Source organism: Equus przewalskii, chromosome 6 (assembly GCF_037783145.1).
Source record: "Equus przewalskii isolate Varuska chromosome 6, EquPr2, whole genome shotgun sequence".
NCBI lineage: Eukaryota > Metazoa > Chordata > Mammalia > Perissodactyla > Equidae > Equus > Equus przewalskii.
Window position 1 is genome coordinate 4,951,316 of NC_091836.1, and position 19,780 is coordinate 4,971,095.

At 42.5% G+C, this 19,780-nt stretch overlaps 1 protein-coding gene across 5 annotated transcripts in view; it reads left to right on the plus strand.

Annotated features, from left to right (window-relative positions):
* The window catches only part of ADGRE1 (adhesion G protein-coupled receptor E1), a 73,438-nt gene extending 57,678 nt beyond the window's left edge, over window positions 1–15,760 (plus strand). For all 5 annotated transcript variants that reach the window (XM_070622771.1, XM_070622772.1, XM_070622774.1 and 2 more), the window contains 8 exons: window positions 313–483; window positions 2,291–2,485; window positions 3,805–4,040; window positions 6,230–6,296; window positions 7,460–7,551; window positions 9,938–10,106; window positions 10,215–10,343; window positions 13,278–15,760. In XM_070622771.1, coding sequence (XP_070478872.1) covers window positions 313–483; window positions 2,291–2,485; window positions 3,805–4,040; window positions 6,230–6,296; window positions 7,460–7,551; window positions 9,938–10,106; window positions 10,215–10,334 — 1,050 coding nt within the window. In that variant the 3' untranslated portion in view covers window positions 10,335–10,343; window positions 13,278–15,760. The remainder of the gene's footprint in view (window positions 1–312; window positions 484–2,290; window positions 2,486–3,804; window positions 4,041–6,229; window positions 6,297–7,459; window positions 7,552–9,937; window positions 10,107–10,214; window positions 10,344–13,277) is intronic.
* Window positions 15,761–19,780: the final 4,020 nt, after the last annotated feature.

The window sequence follows — 19,780 nt, forward strand, 5'->3', positions numbered from 1 at the left end:
AAGAATAAACTCTCCTATTTCTCTGTGGCATTCTTCCACTCATCAATGGGCAAGCTTTAGGTTAAACTAAGTAACATTGATGTACATACATTTACAGAGACATTAGCTGCATTAGCTACAGCCAAGTCAGTGATAGAGACAGATCTGGCATGCAAGACTTTTCTTTTCATCACTGCATGATGAAATATCAGCATTTCTCTCCATTCCGTACAGAAGATACCTGCATCTCTTGCCCCAAATGACTCTTGGGGTTGGTCACATTGAGTCCGTTCAAGAGGGATTCTCAGGTGACCAAGACCTTTGATTTTTCAGCCAAAGAAGAAGACTGAGAGCCCCATGTGTGTTTCCTGGAGCACAGATGAGGAGGGCGGTAGGTGGGTCCCGTCTGGCTGTGAGATCATTGAAGTTTCCGAGACACATACCGTCTGCCGCTGTAAACGAATGGCGAACCTGGCCATCATCATGGCTTCTGGGGAGCTCACGGTCAGTACTGGTGCTCTGTGCTCTGTCTCCCGAAATCCAATGGGGGAAACGTTGACTACACACTTGTCGTGTGCCTCTCATGGCATTGAGTGTTTGGGGAGGGAGTCAAGGAAGACAGAAGGGGTGTGCGCTAGACCTCTGCCCTTGGAGAGTTCATGGTCAAGTTGGGAAGCCATGACCCTCATGTATCAAGTGGGAAATGACCCTAAACAGGTACAGCTCAATAATTATCACAGACTCTATTCACTGAGCACAGATCTTGTGCCGGACCCTTTATTTGAAGTGTTTTTAGACCCATTGCCCAGGATCGGATGCTGAGGCTCAGCAGCCTGCCTGGTCGTGACGCTAGTAACTGGTGGAGATGGGACTTGAACCCACAACAGGCCAGCTCCAGAGGTCTCTTTCCACCAAACCATACAAATGGAGCAAAAGGTTGTGCTGTGGGAATTCAGCCATGTTTCAGTGAGAGCCGGTGATGGATCAGGGGAGAAACGAAGTACACAATGAGCCTTGGCAACCAGGTAGACTTTGTAGAGAGGGAAGACATCCTCATTAGTGCTGTGGTGAGCTTCCTTACCTCTCATGCAAGATCTGAGGTTAATTCCCTACGAGGGAGGCCCTAACTGCTATTTGGAGGAGTATGTAGCTTAGGACATAACTGGATCCAGAGCAAGACTTGCTTAGTTTCAAGTCCCATCTCTATCACTTCCTAGCTGTGTTTCCTTGAGCAAGTCGCTCACCCTCTCTGAGCTGAGTCCAATTCTCTCATCTCAAAAATGAGAACAAGAAAAAAATAACTATGACAGCTAACACTTAACAGGGTGCATAATGTTTCTGGCACAGTTGTGAGTTCTTTAAGTATTTTTGCTGAATCCTCCTAAAACAACCCTATAAGCTAGCTGTTATTTTCAGTATCCTCTTTTTAACAGATGAGGAAACTGAGGCACAGAGAAGTTAAGTGTCTTGCCCAAGCTCACACAGCTAGAAACCAGCAGAACAGAAGTCGGTTCTCTTAAACGATAAGTCACACTATCTTAGAGAAGAGCTCATGAGATGGTGCCCGGCATATCTTTAACACACAGAAAGTGTACAGATAAATTTAAAATTAATTTAAAAATTAATTATGAATCATGGCATAGGGGGAGGACTGAGCTTGTCGTTTCCACTCCCAGGAACTGAGGCGTGTCTAAATGCCTCTGTAGCAGTGCTGGCTCCGTACAGGAAAATCAGGAGCCACTCTGGGTGTTTCAAGCAGAAAGAGATTGAATGCTGGGAACTGGGTGCTCACGAAATCTCTGGAAGGGATGCAGGAGTTGCAGTCATGGGGCTGCCCCTTGGATTTTGGCTTTAAGGTCACCCCTCTGCACCCCTCTGTAATCCAGAGGTCAGAAACTGCTTCTGTCAGGTCACCCCACGCCCGTGAAATTAAAGACGAGACAGTTGGAATGTGGAGTCCAGCCATGGTTCACTCCTGTCTGCAGAAAGCTGGCATCTGTCCCTATCCTGCCTTCCAAAACTTTCACGCATGCTCCTCATTGGAGAACCCTGATGACCTCCAGGACCTTAGCCCCAGGGGATTCTGGGAAATGTAGTTTGTCGACATCGGAGGGTGAGATGTAGGGTAGGGATGGGAATGGGTGCCCATGGATTCCAAAGGATGATGATGGACAATATCTACCTCACTCTGAGCATCAGAGGGAGAAAAGGTCCCCAGGCCCTTTCTGCTCAAGCCAAGAGTCTGGATAATTCTTTGTCCTGCCCAGGGTGTGTCGGTCCCTCTCTGAGTGGTGTATCTCTTTCCTGACAGATGGAGTTCTCCTTGTTCATCATTAGCCACGTGGGCATGATCATCTCGCTGGTGTGTCTCGTCTTGGCCATTGCCACCTTCCTGCTCTGCCGTGGCATTCGCAGCCAAACCACCTCCCTCCACCTGCACCTCTGCGTGTGCCTCTTCTTGGCCAAGCTTCTCTTCCTCACGGGTGTAGACAAGACTGACAACGAGGTCTCACATCCCTCAGGCTATGCCCCCACATCCAGCCCCATCATCTCCACATCTGCCTCTGCTCATCCCTACTCAGCTCCCTCTATGCTAGTGCCCACCTCAGGACCTTTGCACATGCTGTGACTTCTTTCAATAATACTCATCCCCCAGCCCCTCAATCAGTTGACTCCTTCTTGTGATAGGTCTCAGCTGAAAATAACTTCCCTGACCATGTTATATATTGTGGTTATCCCTCCTATCACTCTTTAAACCATTAGCTCTTACCTGGGGTGATTCTGCCCCCTAGGGGACACCTGGTAATATCTGGAGACATTCTTGGTTGTCACCACTGGAAAGGGGCTGCTGCTGGCATCCAGTAGGGGGAGGCCAGGGATGCTGCTCAACATGCTACAAGGCATAGGACGGCCCCCACGACAGGAAAAAATGTGGCAACAGCGTTACAAATGTCAATAAGGCTACAGTTGCCAAACGACTCCATTTTTCTTTCTTTCCCGGGACTTATTTGAAACCATATTGATTAGTTCCTGTTTTACTTGCCGTGTGGCTGCCTCCCCGACTAGACTGTGTGGCCTGTGAGAGCGAGGACTTTAGCCAATTTGCCCCTATAACTGTGCCACGAACTTGTAGGCTCTCCGAGTTCTTCTAAAAGGAGCACGACTGACATTTTGGGTGAAATGAGGATGCTTCGTGCAGATCAATCCTTCTCGCTGCAGAATGCCCAGCTTCCCCGATCCCTTGAGAACTGAGTGCTAGTGGTGTCGGACTCCCGTCCTTTGACCCGGGGGTGGGCAAACTCTTTCTGTAAAAAAGGCAGATCTAAATATTTTCAGCTTTTGTGGACCCTACGGTCTCTGCCGTGACTCCTCAGCTCTGCTGTTTTAGCACAAAAGCAGCCGTAAAGAATAGTAAAAGGTGTGGCTGTGCCAGTGAAACGTTATTTACAGAACAGGCGGCCGGCCCAGTGGTCGTAGTTGGCGGGACCCCCCTACCCCCCACCCCAAATCTTCAAACATCTCCTAAAGTAGAGTGATCATGGATCGGTCCCCCCTGCCCCCAGGCTCTCCCAGTTTTAGCATTGACATCGCATGTCCTGGAAAACCTCAGTTTCAGGCAAACCAGGACGATAGGTGACCCCACCAAAGGGAGGGAGCCGCCCGCGGTGAAGAACGTCCCTGTAAATGTTTGTGGAATGAATGAATGAATGAAGAACGGGTCGTGTTTGGGGAACGCCAGTCGGAATAGCCCCTCCCCTGCCGTCGTCCCCTGAGCGGGCTCCCTGCGGCGGGGGGACCCTGAGTGCCCGTGCTTCTCCCCTGCAGACGGTCTGCGCCATCATCGCGGGCTTCCTGCATTACCTTTTCCTTGCCTGCTTCTCCTGGATGCTGGTGGAGGCCGTGGTGCTGTTCCTCACGGTCAGGAACCTGAAGGTGGTGAATTACTTCAGCTCTCGCAACATCAAGATGCTGTACCTCTGTGTCGTTGGCTACGGGCTCCCAGGGGTGGTGGTGGCTGTCTTGGCCAGCGTGCAACCTCAGGGCTACGGGACGCCTGATCGGTGAGTGACATCCCTCTTTCTCCCTAAGGACCCTGCTGTTGGGGTTCAGGATGATAATTCCATGAACAACAAGAAGAGCGGTGACAGTAGCGGTAGTTGTGGCTACCATTTATTGTATTTGGTCTCAGGTTGCCATGGTCTGGGGGCTGCCACGTACAGTCACACAGGTTGAGCACTGAACAAATCCAGGAGCCACTGTTTGCACGATAGTAAAGGTGAAGGGCGGTGACGTGATAGTGAATTTGATTGTACAGTTTTCAGAACAGTGTCTGGCACAGAGTAAAGCATTCTACACATGATTCTGGTCACCATCGCTAGTACCACTGTCTGTTTTACAGTGAGTTATGGTCATCACGTGGTTCCATGCCAGGTGATTTCAGGTAGGATGTTGGTGAGGACTCAGTTTAAAAATATTTTCATATTTATTTTGTAGGGCATTAGAAAGAAAAATTGCCAGCATATCAAAATCATGATTTCACAGACAGGATTCCATTATATAAGTAAAAAAAAAAAAAAAAGGTGAGTCAATTTTGAGGAGAAAAATTAGATAAAGGGCAGAACAAGCAGTATGTGCACAGGGAAGAGACTGTAAAGGAATTTATGTTAAGTAAGCACCCATCGTAATCTAATTCCTGTAAGCTTTACAAACATATATTATCTCTGATACTTCTTGACAAAATTCCTATGCCTCCACTGTGTACAGCAGCACCTTTCAGCTATTCTATGGTGTAAATAGTGTCCCCTGGATTTGTGCAGTGTACAACCTGTGCTCCTGGACATGGCGGCCCTGAAGCCAATAGTACATAAAGTAACAGCTTCATAAATGGTGGCTACAGAGGGAATTGAAGCTCAGTACGGTTGCAGAACTTGCCCAGGGTCACATGGCTAGTAAGTGTCCAAGCGGAGTTCAGGTCTGACTGTCTTGTCAGGATGATAGCGACAGAGAGGAGAAGGAGCAAATATGGGGTGCATTCGTGACCAGGCACTGCTCTGGGTTACCGGGCTCAGACCCAGTACCTCTGGGAGACTGTGCAGGGCATGCACCCCAGTTAACCCAGCCAAGGGGTGAGGGAGCTGGCGTATTTACCCACCAACTCCCTCCCATCAGCCACTGCTTGCTCCTGGGAGAACTAAGTCTCCAGCACTTCCAGTCTGCTGCCCTCAGGCAGAGATGCAGATGCTGATGCGGGAAGTGGCCAGGATGGACGTGGTCCTTCCTGAAAGGATGTGAACAGCATCTTCTCGCGATGCAAACATTTTCCTGCCTTTTATTCACTCTATTACTGGAGACGCACCTTCCGGGCCAACATCTGGTTGGCTGAACTTGATGATTTTCCTTCTCTTATGGGGGGAAGCACACTTCTGCTAAAGGAATATTGAGGTGCTTTTACTGAACGTGGTGGAATGATTGTCGGGTGGTGAAAACAGCAAATATCTACCAGAGACATGATGGAAAGAGGCAATGCCTTCTCCCTTCCTTCTTCCTCCTTCCTTCCTTCCTTCCCTCCTTCCTTCTTACTTCCTTCCTTCTTCCTTGCTTCCTCCCTCCCTCCTTCCCTCCCTCCCTCCTTCCTCCTTCCTTCCTTCCATCCTTCTTTCCCGTCCCCCTCCCTCCCTTCCTTCTTTCCTTTCTTTTAACAAATAATTATGGAATGCCTCATCCCTGCCAGGCTTTGCAGAGTTCTAGGTATTCAGAGAGGAACAAAACATTCAAAGTCCAAATTCTTATGCAGCTCATAGTCTGGTAAGGGAAGAAGGACAATTTTCAAGTGAACAAACAACTAAACAAGATAATTTATGATACGAAGAGATGCTCTAAAAAAGGCAGCAGGCTCTGCTAGAGAGGGGCCAGGAGTAGGGAGAGGGTACTTGGCTGGGGGTGGTCAGGAGTGGCTTTTCAGAGTAGGTGACATTTGAGCTGAGATCTGAATGACGAATGACGAGGTGTGCCAGTGGAAAGTTCTGGAAGGGCACAAAGTGAATATTTCAGGAACATTTGCCCCGCAAGAAGGTCTGAAAGAGGATTTACTGTGGTCCAGAGAAAACTGAAATTCGACGAGCCCCATCATGAGAATTTCCGTCTGGGTCTCATCTCCTAGGATCCTCCTCCATTAGTGCACCTGTCAGGGCGTGAGTAACTGTAGGGTCGAGACCCCCAGCTGAGCACTGACTCCCGTTTCTCTCCGTAGCTGCTGGCTGAAGACAGAGACAAAGTTCATCTGGAGTTTCCTGGGGCCAGTCTGCGGAATCATCGTGGTAAGCAAATTGCTTGGGGCCGAGTGTTCTGGAGCAGGAGCAAGGAGCGTTGAAGGATTGGGAAATGCCCGTGGAAGTTGTGTAGCTGCGGTCACCTATTCTCAAACACCCTCCTTTCTGATCCTCGATTCTTGAGATTTCCAAGTTAGAATGTAATTTCTTTGATTTGGGATTTTTTTTTTTTTATGCCAACTTGAAAATGCTCCTGGGAGGGACCCCAGTCTTATCTGTCTTTTGTGTTTCTATATGAACGGGTCTGTCCATCTCTTCTGAGTGCAGATATTAAATGAGAAAAAAAGGGAGAAAGAAATTAAAAATGATCGGCGGGGAAAGAGGAGAGGGCAATGGTGAGACGGAGGCAAAGGGAAGTCTGATGTCCTGAGGGTTAGGGCTTCAGTATATCTTTTTTAGGGGGGACACAGTTCAACCCATAACAGGGCCCTGGTGTTGATGCTAACTTCCCTGGTGCCTCCAGTGGAAAGAAACAAAGATCATTTTAAATGAGAACAAACAAAGGCGATTTATTCAGAGATTGCTCCAGTGAGAAAGTCAGCCACTCTCACTTGCATTTGCGAGAGACTCAACAGCAGACAGAGGAGTGGAAAAGCTTTACAGAGGGAGACAGAAGGCTTCAGACATGCCCTGAGTGGAGGCTGTTAGCACAGGAAGGCAATGGGTGGGCTAACTTGAAGCAGGCGTCCTATATGATTGCTTGGGGGGGCATATTGGCTTTCTCCTTTTGGGGCTAAGTTGGAAGCAGGGGAAGACATTCAGGAGGCTGTCAGTTATTAATCAAGTCTTGGTCGTTTAGGGTCAGTTGCTGCAGGACTTCTTGTTTGACTTCCTGGAGTGGTTACTGCACACTATGTGTTGGAGTTGTTTTTTTTTTTTTTTTTTTTTGGTGAGGAAGATTAGCCCTGAGCTAACATTTGTGCCAATCTTCCTCTACTTTGTACGTGGGATGCCACCACAGCATGGCTGATGAGTGGAGCAGGTCCACACCCGGGATCTGAACCCACAAACCCCAGGCCACCAAAGCGGAGCATGCAGAATTTTAACCACCCAACCATAGGGCCAACCCCCTGAGTTCTATTTTTATAGATGGTCTGGCCATCGTCTTCTTGTATGTCCAATCTCTCGATACCTTCTGCCTGACTTTGCAGATCAATTCCATCCTCCTGACTTTGACGTTGTGGATCCTGAAGCAGAAGCTTTCCACCGTCAATGCTGACGTCTCGACGCTCAAAGACAACAGGTGCGGTCCCTCCTTCCTTTCACCTCCCCTTCCAGTCTCCCTTCCTTCCTTCCATAAATGTTCATTGAGACCTTTTGTATACCTGGTCCTGTGCCCAAGACAGAATAGCACAGTGTCTGGATCTGGGGGGCTAAACCCCGAGCTCTACCACTCACAAGCTGTGTGACCTTAGGCAAGTGACATAACCTCTCTGAAACTCAATTTCCTCATCTGTAGAATTGGGGTATTAATATTGCCCACTTTACGTGGCTTTTGAAGCATTTAGCACAGTCGTTAGGAGAAGTGAGTGTTTCATATATAGAAACTATTAGTACATTTTCTAAGTCTTCTCCTGTGCATTCATAGTAGAAATAGAATCATACTATTTTATTTTTATAACCATTTTTTCTCTTAATAACATGTCATGAAATTTCTCCTGTTTAATTAGAAATTTGTCAATGGTCCTTTTTTGTGTGTAACATTTCAGTGTGAGGACACAGCACAATTTATTGAAATAATCCCTCATTCATGAACATTTAAGTTGCTTCTGATTTTTTTTTTTTGCTATTAGAAACAATATTATCTTGAATATCCATGTAAGGAAACCTTCTTCCACATCTGTGGTTATTTAATCGTAATACTAGGCATGAAATTGCCTGAGTCAAAGGGTCAGTTGGATTGTAACACTTTCAGTATATATTGCAAATTGTTTTCCAGAAAATTTGTTTCCATTTACGAGTGATTGTTTACCTCCAGCTTTACCAGCATTAGAGTTTATCGCATTTTATTGTTTTGATGATAAATGAAATACACTATCTCATTATTTTAGCTTGATAGACATTATTTTATCTTACACAGGTGGACTTTTTCATATTCTCATAGACTATCTATGTTTCTTAACTTCATCACTTAACTAACGTTCATTTTAAGAACCGACCCAAACCAGACATTGTCTAGGTTTTATTGTTGGTGAGCTGATCATGGTCCCTCGTTTGTTTTCCTGTCAGTGTCTGATCCTCCAGTGATTAATGGATGGAGGGTTAATGGATTAATGAAATATTTTTTCCTAAAAATTATTTTTAGAAAGTTAATGCAAGAAGGTAAAATAAAGTCAATACATGCCATGGTGAGAAAAATGAAGCAGTAGAAACAGAACATATGAGAAGTAATTCCTTCTCTTTTCCCTGAATGCCCGGATTTCCAGATCTCTCCCACTTCGAGCGACCATTATCACTGGAACTGATCTTCCTTCCAGAATATTTATACTCACACGTACACCTTCTATCACATAAATGATGGGATACTGTACATATCATTCTCCTCTTTGTTTTTTTCCCACATAATAGGTAGTTTATTTCATATCGATACTTAAGGTTAAAAACAACTAACAAAAATGTTTATTTTGTGCTAGACCCTGTTCTAAGCACCTTTAGGATCTTTCCGTCTCATTAAATAATCTGTAGAACAAGCTTATGGTGTAGGCATTGTATTTTCATCCTTATATCAAAGTGAGGAAACTGAGGCACAGTGAGGTTAATTAATTTACTAAGGCCACAAAGTTAGTGAATGGATCAGTCAGAATTTAAACATGGGCAGTCTGACCCAGAGCCTAACCCACTATAGTATATTGTCACTCTCAGTTAAAAAATAGTTTTATAATCTGATTTCTGTCTCTATGGATTTGTCTATTCCGGACATTTCATATAAATGGAATCATATGCTATGTGGCCTTTTGTGACTGTCTTCTCTCACTGAGCATCATGTTTTCAAGGTTTGCCCATGTTGTAGCGTGTGTCAATGCTTCACTCCTTTTCATGGCTGAGTAATATTCCACTGTGTGGATGGACCACGTTTTGTTTATCCATTCATCTGTAGATTGACATGTGGGTTGTTTCTAATTGGGGGAGAGGGGAATTGGGAATGACTGCTTAATAGATACAGGGTTTCTTTTTGGGGTGATAAAAATGTCTGGGAACTGAATAGTGGTGATGTTTGTACAACATTGGGAATGTGCTAAATACCACTGAATCACACTTTAGATAGTTAAAATGGTGAAGTTTATGTTGTGTGAGTTTTACCTCAGTGAAATAAAAAAGACTTCCTAGTATTTTGTTGCACGGCTTCACCATTCATTTAACGTCTCAAATTAGCCTTTTATTACTACAAACAATATTGTGTTAAATGCATGTGTCCACACATGTGCCCATGTGTATCTGTAGGCCAATAGCCTTTTAAATGCCTATAGGATTTGATTTCCCTGCAGCTAGGCTAGGAGGCTCCACCCCAGGTTTGTTTCCATCCGGGCAGTGGGTCACATGGCGGCAGCCTCAGACCATCCATAGGAGTGTGCCCATGAGGACAGCAGCCACCTCCTAGAACCTTATCCTCTGCAAATCTTCACCCACAGGTTATTGACATTCAAGGCCTTTGCCCAGCTCTTCATCTTGGGATGCTCCTGGGTCTTGGGCGTTTTCCAGATCGGACCCATGGCTGGTATCATGGCCTACCTGTTCACTATCATCAACAGCCTGCAGGGGGCCTTCATCTTCATCATTCACTGTCTGCTCAACCACCAGGTATGTAGCTGCTGCCCTCGCTGCCCCTACGCCCCCCCCTTCCAGGGGACATGCCTGTGCCAGCATCTGAGAGGGATTCCTCTCCTTGTGATGTGTCTCCATCTCCAGGTTCGAGAAGCATACAGGAGATGTTTTACCAGGAAGGCCAAATCCAGTTCCCAGGTGTCCCAGACTTCAGGGATCTTTCTGTCATCCATGTCCTCCAATTCCAAGACGGAGAGAGACTGAGTGGTTTATGTAGGTTCTGCTTGAACAGAATGCTTGTTTCTTAGCAATACTAAATACTGCTGTGTGTTGAGTACCTACTGTGAGCTCTGTGTGTCCATGCCTTTTAGCCCATTTGATAGAGTGTAGGGTTTAAGAGTAGGGGGTTCAGGAGCCAGGCTGCCTAGGTGTAAATCTAAGCTCTGCCCCTTAGCAGTTATGCGACCTAAAAAAGATCAAATCATGACTCATACAGATAGAAAATGAGGGTACGTTAAGGATTTTATTCTACCCATTAATTAGTGAGGGAACCAGACAGATGTTATAACTGGATCAAAAGAGAATGCAAAGAACAGACATATATGTACATAACATATACAATGTATATAATATATAATAATACATAAGATATAATATATACAATGTATACATAATGCATAATATATATTACACAATGTATATATGATAGATAATACATAATACACATATAATATATACAATGTATACATAGTACATAATATATATTACATAATACATATATAATGTACACAATGTATATAATATTTAATAATACATAATACACATATATACAATGTATGCATAGTACATAATATATATTACATAATACACATATAATATATACAATGTATGCATAGTACATAATATATATTACATATTACATATATAATGTACACAATTTATATAATATATAATAATACGTAATACACATATAATATATACAATGTATGCATAGTACATAATATATATTACATAATACATGTATAATGTACACAATGTATATAATGTACACATAATACATTATATATGTTATGTGATAGATATATATGTCTATTCCTTGCTGTTCTCTTTTGAATCAGTTATAACATCTGCCCGGTTCCCTCATTGATAATTATATACATAAAAAATATATAATATAACATATAATTATATGTTACATAATTATTGTAGATATAATTATTAATATTATATAGTATAGACAAAAGTTCATATATACCTATGTGTATTATATATGTATTGCACATATATGAATTATAATACATACATATAATACATACACACATATAATATCGAAATGAATGTGCAAATGGAGGCAAAACAATTTTCTCCATGGAATTATTTTGCATCACTGTCAGTTATTTAAAATTTACAGAATTGGAAAATAGCTCCCACATAGGTCAGAATCAAATAACCCAGAGAGGTGTCCCCTGACAATGCATCGTCTTCTGCTGAAGCACTCATTTTTCTCTACACAATAGATTTCCTCCAGTCTCACAGCCATAAACACCATCTATTAACAGTGACTCCCAAATTTTAAATAATGTGCAGTCCAGCCCCCTTTCCTGAGTTCTAGACTCATATAACCAACCACCTGCCAAACACCCCACTGAGATGTCTAATAGATGTTGCAAATGTAACATGTTCCAAACTGAGCTTCCGAGCCCCTCACCTCTCATTTTCACGGAGGATCCCCTATCCTCCTATTGCTCAGCATAAAGCTGTGGCGTTATCCTTGACTCTGCTTTTCTTCTTACCCTCCATCTCCGATCTATTGGCAAATACTGTTGACTCTTCCTCAGAGTGTATCCAGAATCTGATCGCTTTTCTTTGCCTTCACTGCTTCTATCGTGGTCCAAATCCTATTGTCTGTAGCCAGGATTATGGAAATAGCCTCATAAGGGGTCTTTCTGCTTCCCCTCCTGCCTTTTCCCTGCCCTGCCTTTGGTCTGTTCTCCCTGAAGCAGCCAAAGGGCATGTGTGAACTCCTGAGTCAGGTCACATCCCTTCTCTGCCTACAACCCTCCATGGCTCCCACCTTACTCAGAGTAAAAGCCAAAGTCCTCCTGATGGCCCACAGGTGCTGTATGATCTGACCCTCTTTTCCTCCTTGATCTCATCCTCTGTTAATCTCACTTCCCTCTGCTCCACCCACACTGATCAGCTCAGGATTCTTCAGACACTCCAGACTCACTTCCTTGAACTAGATGCTCACTCTGCCTTGAATGTTCTAGTCCTGATACCCACATGGCTGACTCCCTCGCCTCCCTCACCTCCTTCAAATCTTTGTTCCAATCATTTCCTATCAATAGCATTTGCTCTGACAACTCTATTTTGTACTGCTTCCTTTTCTCCTACCCCGACATTCATGCTTCTCCTGCCCCCTAATCCTGATTTTCTTTTCACAGTGCCTTCCACTTTCTAACATGCTATAAATAACTAATTTATTTCCTTTATTATTTATGGGCTTCTACCTACACTAGACTGCCTTATTTCTTCACTGATGTACTCCAAGCTCAAGTAACTAAGATCCATTGGCTTAATTAAATAGGGAATTATTTTTCTTGAAAGAATAGAAGCCCAGAGTTAAGTGTTGCTGATATTGGTTCTATTGCTCAGTGATATTGTAAATAATCTAGGCTTTTCCTAGTTTTCCATTCCATTAGCAGCATGCTGGCTTTTCATCAAATTATTTTCATGGTTGCAAGATGGCTGCCATAGCTCCAGACATCGCAACCACATTCAAGGCAGGAAGAAGAGGGATGGGGCAGAAGCAGCAACCTCTCCTTTCGTGCCTCTCCCTTTAACAGAAAACAGAAGCTTTCCCAGAAACCCCTCAGCAGATTTCCCTTTCACCTAATTAGTCAGAACGGCATCACATGACCACCCATAGTTACAAGAGAATTTAACAAACCAAGCATTCGGCTTTCTAGCTTCTCGAGGGGGAGCTATCAGTGGTGAAGAGGTTGAGAATGGCTTTTGAGTTTGCCAGCAGTGCCTCACATGCTAGGGATGATCACTGTTAACATTTTAACGTTTATCCCTCTAGTCTTTGTTGCTGTATTGATCTCTCTCTGTATGTATAAGATGCATGACCCTATAGATCTGACCCCTGGGGTCACATTTGTACTCATCCTGCCACTGATTCTGATTGTGATTTCTCTCTCACAGGGTTAAAGCCCCTTCTTGCTTTCAAGTATGCTATGGAGCAACATTTGAGCACAGCAGGTGCCTGGCAGGAGCCAACTCTGAAATCTTCTCTTTGTGGCTTAATTTGGAAATGCAGGGTCTCCCCAGCCCCAGAACACTCTGGGCCATTTGGAGCATGGATGGGCGGGGCGATCCTCCCATAGTTTCATGTGCTGGTGAGAAACGAGAGTTTCCATTCCAGATTACCATTTTATCTTCCGTGTTCTGCAACCCTTTGAATTTCCAGAGTTTTGTGGAAATAATAGACCCCAGTGCAATGGCATGACCAAGAACATCCGGCTACCATTTCGTTTTCCTCTAAGTTCTCTGGTGCGTGTCTCTAAGTGTGCCTCTCCAGCACCTGTCTCGTGCCTGACACACACAGCAGCCCTCAGGGAATGACTTGTCATCTGACCGACTGGCTGACGTTTTGACACAACCTCTTCCTGCTTTTAAAGGAATGGTCAGTAAAATGCTAATGAGAGCCCCAGGGGATAAATAAGGGGCATAGTCATATAGGCTACTTTGGCACAAACACTGAAAAGAGTTATGTTGACAAGCAGGAGTGATTGATGGAGCAGAATTCCAGCGTTTCATGGAGAGTTGAAGTACGTGATGACAAAACCCTTGGGAAAACCTTCTAATTTCTTGGGACATTTCAAGGAAGCAACATCCCCCTTTCTTCCAGGAACTTTTTTGTGACTTGACTAGGACTCGCACTGCTCCCAAAGTTATCGCTGTCCCACCTTGCTCTCCATCTCCCATAAAATCTTGAGGGCCACGGAGAGAAGGAGGAGAATTTTAAATGTAGATCTCCTCCCTTCCACAGCCAGTCTCAAACACACCTACTCAAGGTGTGGTCCATGGACCAGAAGCATGAGCATCATTTTGTTAGAAAAGCAGCATCTAAGGTACCACCGCAGATCTTCGGAACCGGAACCTGCATTTTAACAAGATCCCCAGGGAATTTGTGTTGTACACAGGAGTGAATGTTCTGGCATATTCTAGAGCATTCTTTTGTTTTCCATGCTGACAGAAGAGCTTGTCTTTAAAACTAGGCAGGAAAACATATCCTCGACTTTGGGACTTTGCATCTGCCATTCTCTCTTCCTAGGACAACTTTCCTCAAAATCGGACTAATTTCTACCCTCTCTTTGAGTCTCAGCATAGTCATCAATTTCACCAGGAAGCATTCTTTGAATCTCTTGAAGTAGGATTAGATGTCACCTCTGTGTGTCCTCTAAGGCTTCATGATTTCTAGCCTTGTGTGATCATTTCTTCTCTTCTTGAGTGTCTCCAACTGGACTGTGAGCTCCATAATTACAGGGAATGGCATTCAGTTGATTCTCCATAAATAAGTTGAATGAAGGAATGATTACTTTCCATTTTGAAGATGAAGAATTTGAGGCTCAGAGAGGTTAAGTAACTTTGTCAGCATCACACAGATGACTGGGCTGGGCTTCGAGTTCCTGACCACAGAGCTCCTCTTCCAGACCCCTAGTCCTTCTCTTTCTCTTTCTTGGACCCTAGGAATTCTTAGTTTGGGGATACAAAGGAGATGCTACATATTTACTTTGAGTCAACTTACCATTTAGGATTCAATTAGCTCAGTAATCACCCTGTGCTGAACAATTTGATCACAGCATTAAACTTGGTTGATGCGGGCTCAATCTTTGTTATTTGTGCTAGCCACGACTCGGGAGGGGGCGCTGACACATGTTCATTTATGATAGATTGGTCTTCAATGCTTGGCTTGTCCAGTGTTCAATACAGAGGTGACAATTCTAGGGGATATTGAAGCAAGAGATGGCGTGGCCTTTACCATAGCCAATTGTGGTAGGTTGATTGCATCAATGGCCTCAAGAATGGTTTCCATGTCTCCATACCCCTTCCCTGGAGCTTCGTAACCATTCCTGCTCTCACTATGGCTTGGCCTTGAGACTTGCTTTGGCTAATGGAATGTCAGCAAGTGTGACTCAGACAGAGTGTGCATTCCTTCTTGCCCGTTACACGATAAGTCTCGCTTGTTCTTGCACCCCTGCCTCCGCCATGAGAATGTGCCCAGGCTGAACTGCTGGAGGGATGTGAAAAATGTATGGAAGACAGTTAAGTCATTCCATTATACCAGCTGAGGTTGTCCTTAATCAGCCATCTGACCAACTTGTAGCTGACTACAGTCACATCCGTGAGCCCAGTCAAGATCAGCAGACCTGCCCGGGCAACCCAGACTCAGGAGCCACAATCAAGTACCATTATTTTAGGGCACAGAGTTTCAGGAGTGGTTTGTTAACGAAGTATTCTTGGTGGAAGTTGCTAACTGATTCAGCAACCAATGGATTGTCAATGTTTTGCATTTGACTGCAACAATTTGGAACATACAAAGAGGGTGATTCACATCTTCATTTCCTCTTAGCTGTCAGGATCTGTAAATCTAAAACGCTTGAATAAAGTTCTTTCTGACAGAAGACTTGCACACGGCTTTGTCTGTCTCGACAACAGTGAAACATGTTGGTTTAAAATACTGTCGTCTTCAGGAACCCTGTGTTTCTAAGCTGAGTGAAAGCGGTGACCTCCACAATAAGGATTTTTCTTACTATAAACATCAACCTACACTTGTTACATTCCTTTACCCCTGTGGCCTCATATGCCTCCACTAGAGAGAGAAAAGAGACTCAGAATAAAAATGGCATGGTTCTCAGGGCCAGCCCCATGGCTGAGTGGTTAAGTTTGCACACTCTGCTTCAGTGGCCCAGGGCTTCACCAGTTCGAATCCTCGGTGTGCACATGGCACCGCTCATCAGGCCATGCTGAGGTGGCATCCCACATGCCACAACTGGAAGGATCCACACCTAAAAAAAAATACACAACTATGTACTGGGGGACTTTTGGGAGAAAAAAGAAAATTAAAAATATTTTTTAAAAAACCTGCATGGTTCTCAAATCCCATAAATATAAAGTGAAATAACTCTGTCCTTTTATAATCCAAATAATTTATGGTATCCAAAAATGGAACATCCTTTCACTCAAGAAATATTTATTGACCACCTACCGTGTACTTACCCCCAAATGCTAAAAGTCATTGAAAAAATATTGAAAAATTGAAAAGTAAGGATATTAGAACTGAAAACATTATTTTAGATTTATACATTTTATCTTTCCTCAAACTAGAATTTATTAAAATTTGACTTCCTTGGTTATAATGGAAGCAAACTCATCAATAATATTTTCCAAATCAACTTCTACAAAAGAATTAACCATTAAAAAATACATTATAAAAGTGTATGTATTACTGCCTACAAGCATAGGTTCTTTACCCACCACACAAAGGGGCCAAATAAAAACTGGAATACCAGGGTTACAGCAAGGAAAGCATCTTTATTTCAGATGACATCAGCCAGGAGAAAAGAGTGAGCCCTCAAATTTGCCTTGTTTCGTCTCATCTCCCAGAAAGAGGGGAGACGAGGGGTTTTAAAGGTTTGTGAGGAATGTGGCTGCTTATAGAGAGGTGGGGGCGGGTGTCAGTGGCCTTGCTGGTCAGAGTTTTCCCACCAGCCTGCATGTGGCCTTGGGACACTGTTTGCCAAAAGGAGGAGGAGATGATAAATAATCCAGGTGGGTGACGTTGGCTCTTTGTCTTCATGTCAGATAGTGGATTTCGGAGCAAGGGAGCCAGGGAGTAAGCAGGGAAAGCATGCTTTTGTTTTAAACCCACTTAGGCTGGGTTTAATGTAGGGGAGCTGGCATCAATTCCTCCCTATTTTATGTTCATTCCTCAATCTTGAGGGATTTGGGGCGATGACCCATCTAGCTACTTCCTGCTGAATTGGGGCGTACATTGTTTTATCTCATTGAACCAGTCTTTTAATAAGGCAGTGATGCAGTTGGTCTCCCCAAGTTAGGCCTACATCATGTAAATTAGTAACTAGATATTTAATAGGAAGCATTTCTAGAGAAATAAAAAGAAAAAACGAGGTTAATGGTTGGAGTAAATGATACATCAGTTCCTGAACCCTGGGGGCAGCCAACCAAGAATCCTAGAAGTCATGGTCAAAGCATTTTTTTGTACCTTGAAATGTCTCTGATGGTGTCATCGGGAACTCAGGTGCCTTTTCTGAGTGGCTTACACAGGAGCAGACATGAATTTCTCTCCAGTTTACATCAAGTTCTCCAGCTTCAGTTTTTAAGGCTTCAGGAAAAAGGGCAGCCTTAGTTCTCCGTGATTTCAAATGAAAATGATGGGAAAAAATGGAAAACATTCGTTTGGAGATTTGTTATTTCAGATATTTCAGGAGCCTAGAAGAATTCAGCATCCAGTCCAGTTTACAGACGTAAAACAAAAACCTCAAAGACAATTAATAGAACCAGAATCTAGTATTCATGAAAGTGTATTATGCCTCCATGGAAACATAATTTTTCTCTCTAAAATCACCTTCAATTTTACCAAGCACCACCAAATTAAGACTAACTGGGTTGCAAAATAAGTTTAGTTTTAATAAATTTGGCTCAATTATTTACACAAGTACAGCAAGAATAGCAATTGGCCATATAGATTCTTTTAAATCTGCTTTGCTGGAACTTTTTATAAGGAATCTCAGGTTGAACTTTAAAGGCCTCTCAAGGTCACAAAAGCCAGACCAAGAACTTATCATCAGATTCTGCCTGCAATACCTACAGGTTTGGGTGAATTCCTCTCTTCTGAGGTCCCCTAAATATTGAGGTTCTTTGTAACTGCCAGAGGGAGTGACATTCTTTACTCAACCTTACCAGGTCACCAGGACCCCGTAAGCAAGGTACCGGGCCCATATTTCCAAATGACTTTATTCCAGAAAGTCAACCTTCATTCCTCAAAAGCTGTCTGGTCATATCTGAGCCTGTATGTTTTTCTCAAATATGACATTCCAGTAAAAGCCTTGGTAATATAGTTAGTTTCCAATTGTGTTTTGTTATAAGAACAGATTCTTATTGAACTTATACAAACAACTATATAGCCATGAAAATAAGGATACTTACTCACTAAGAATTTCCAATTTGGAGGGATAAAGTAGGGAGAGAAAGATAAATGTTTCCATTTTGTTTACAAATGGATAATTTTATCAAATTTTATAAGTTATAGTTAGCACAAGTGAAAAGAGAAAAAGATTTCCTTAAATATGACAAAATAAAACACAAAACATTAACAAAATTAGCAATATTTTAAACAAGAATTCGTGAAGATTATAATCATCTCTATCAGTTCACTTAGTTTTATGTACCTAACTCTTGACCTTCTGATGGCAGTTTCAGGAGGCCATCAGTTTTTCTGTTACAATTCTGTAATTTTTTATCCAGCTCAGTTTTATAATCTGAAGCCTACATTTTAGAGCTAGTGTTAGAGTCCTTTTCATAAATTTCTCTGAAGACGAAACATATTTACAAAGATATCAGAGTGAAACACCTGTCTGCAAATAATAAAAAATTTAAAAATGGCAATTGACAAAGAAACATGGCTATTTTTGTGACATAATATTCAAGACAACAACCAGAATTGTGACTGACAATCAGAACAGAGCAGAACTTTAGTAACGTTATACGATTTTTTAAATATTTATATCACTAACACTTATCCAGATAATACCATCTAAGAAAGTTTATCGTTACTCAGGTGACAGTGTTTCCCGTGTAATTTAATATACCAAATAAGCCCCCTTAGTTTAGTATTTTTTTCTTAGCGGAAGAGAGAAAATTCCTCTGAGAAGTCTCAGGGGTCCCCTGAAAAATCTCCAGAGAAGTTTTTTCTCCTCTTCCAGGTCAAAAGAAAGCTTGTATTCAGGACTTGAATATTTTTGTGAGGGGGGAGCTTGTTAAAAATATTAAAAGGTTTAAAACATGTGTTCAGATAGGAAACAATATTCATTGAGAAACCATGTTCAGCTAACTACTTAAAGTGACAACAGAAACACTCAAGCAGAAACAGAGTTAAAATATTCAAAAAGACCTTTCATAATTTTTTTAAATCAAGAGCAGATAAAAAGTTTAGGAAAATTATCTTTTTAAGAAAGAGAAGACCAAGTTTTAATTTTGCACCAGTTTACATTTGACATTAAAACTTTTTATTTAACTAAATTTTTTAAAATCTTAGCCAACTTGACCATACATAAAACTCTTCAGGGTTTTACCTTCATAAACTTTGTGTCACTTACTTTTTTATATTTAGAATTTGTCTTAGGTTTTCTTTTTTCCCTTCTAGTACTTTAGGACAAATTTATCTTTATTTTAAGCCAAGTAAAAATATTTTTATTTTTTATACCTTCTTACTGAAAATATACATTTTACTTTCCTTGAATACAAAGATTTTTTTATTACTTTTAGTAGATTTAATTACATATATTAATCAGAATTTTTAACCCTTAGAAACCTGAATTTCTAAGTAAAAACCAAGTAAGCAACTATAAACTTTTCTTTACATTAACGTTCTGTAGCTTGACAAATTTACAAAGACCTTCTAT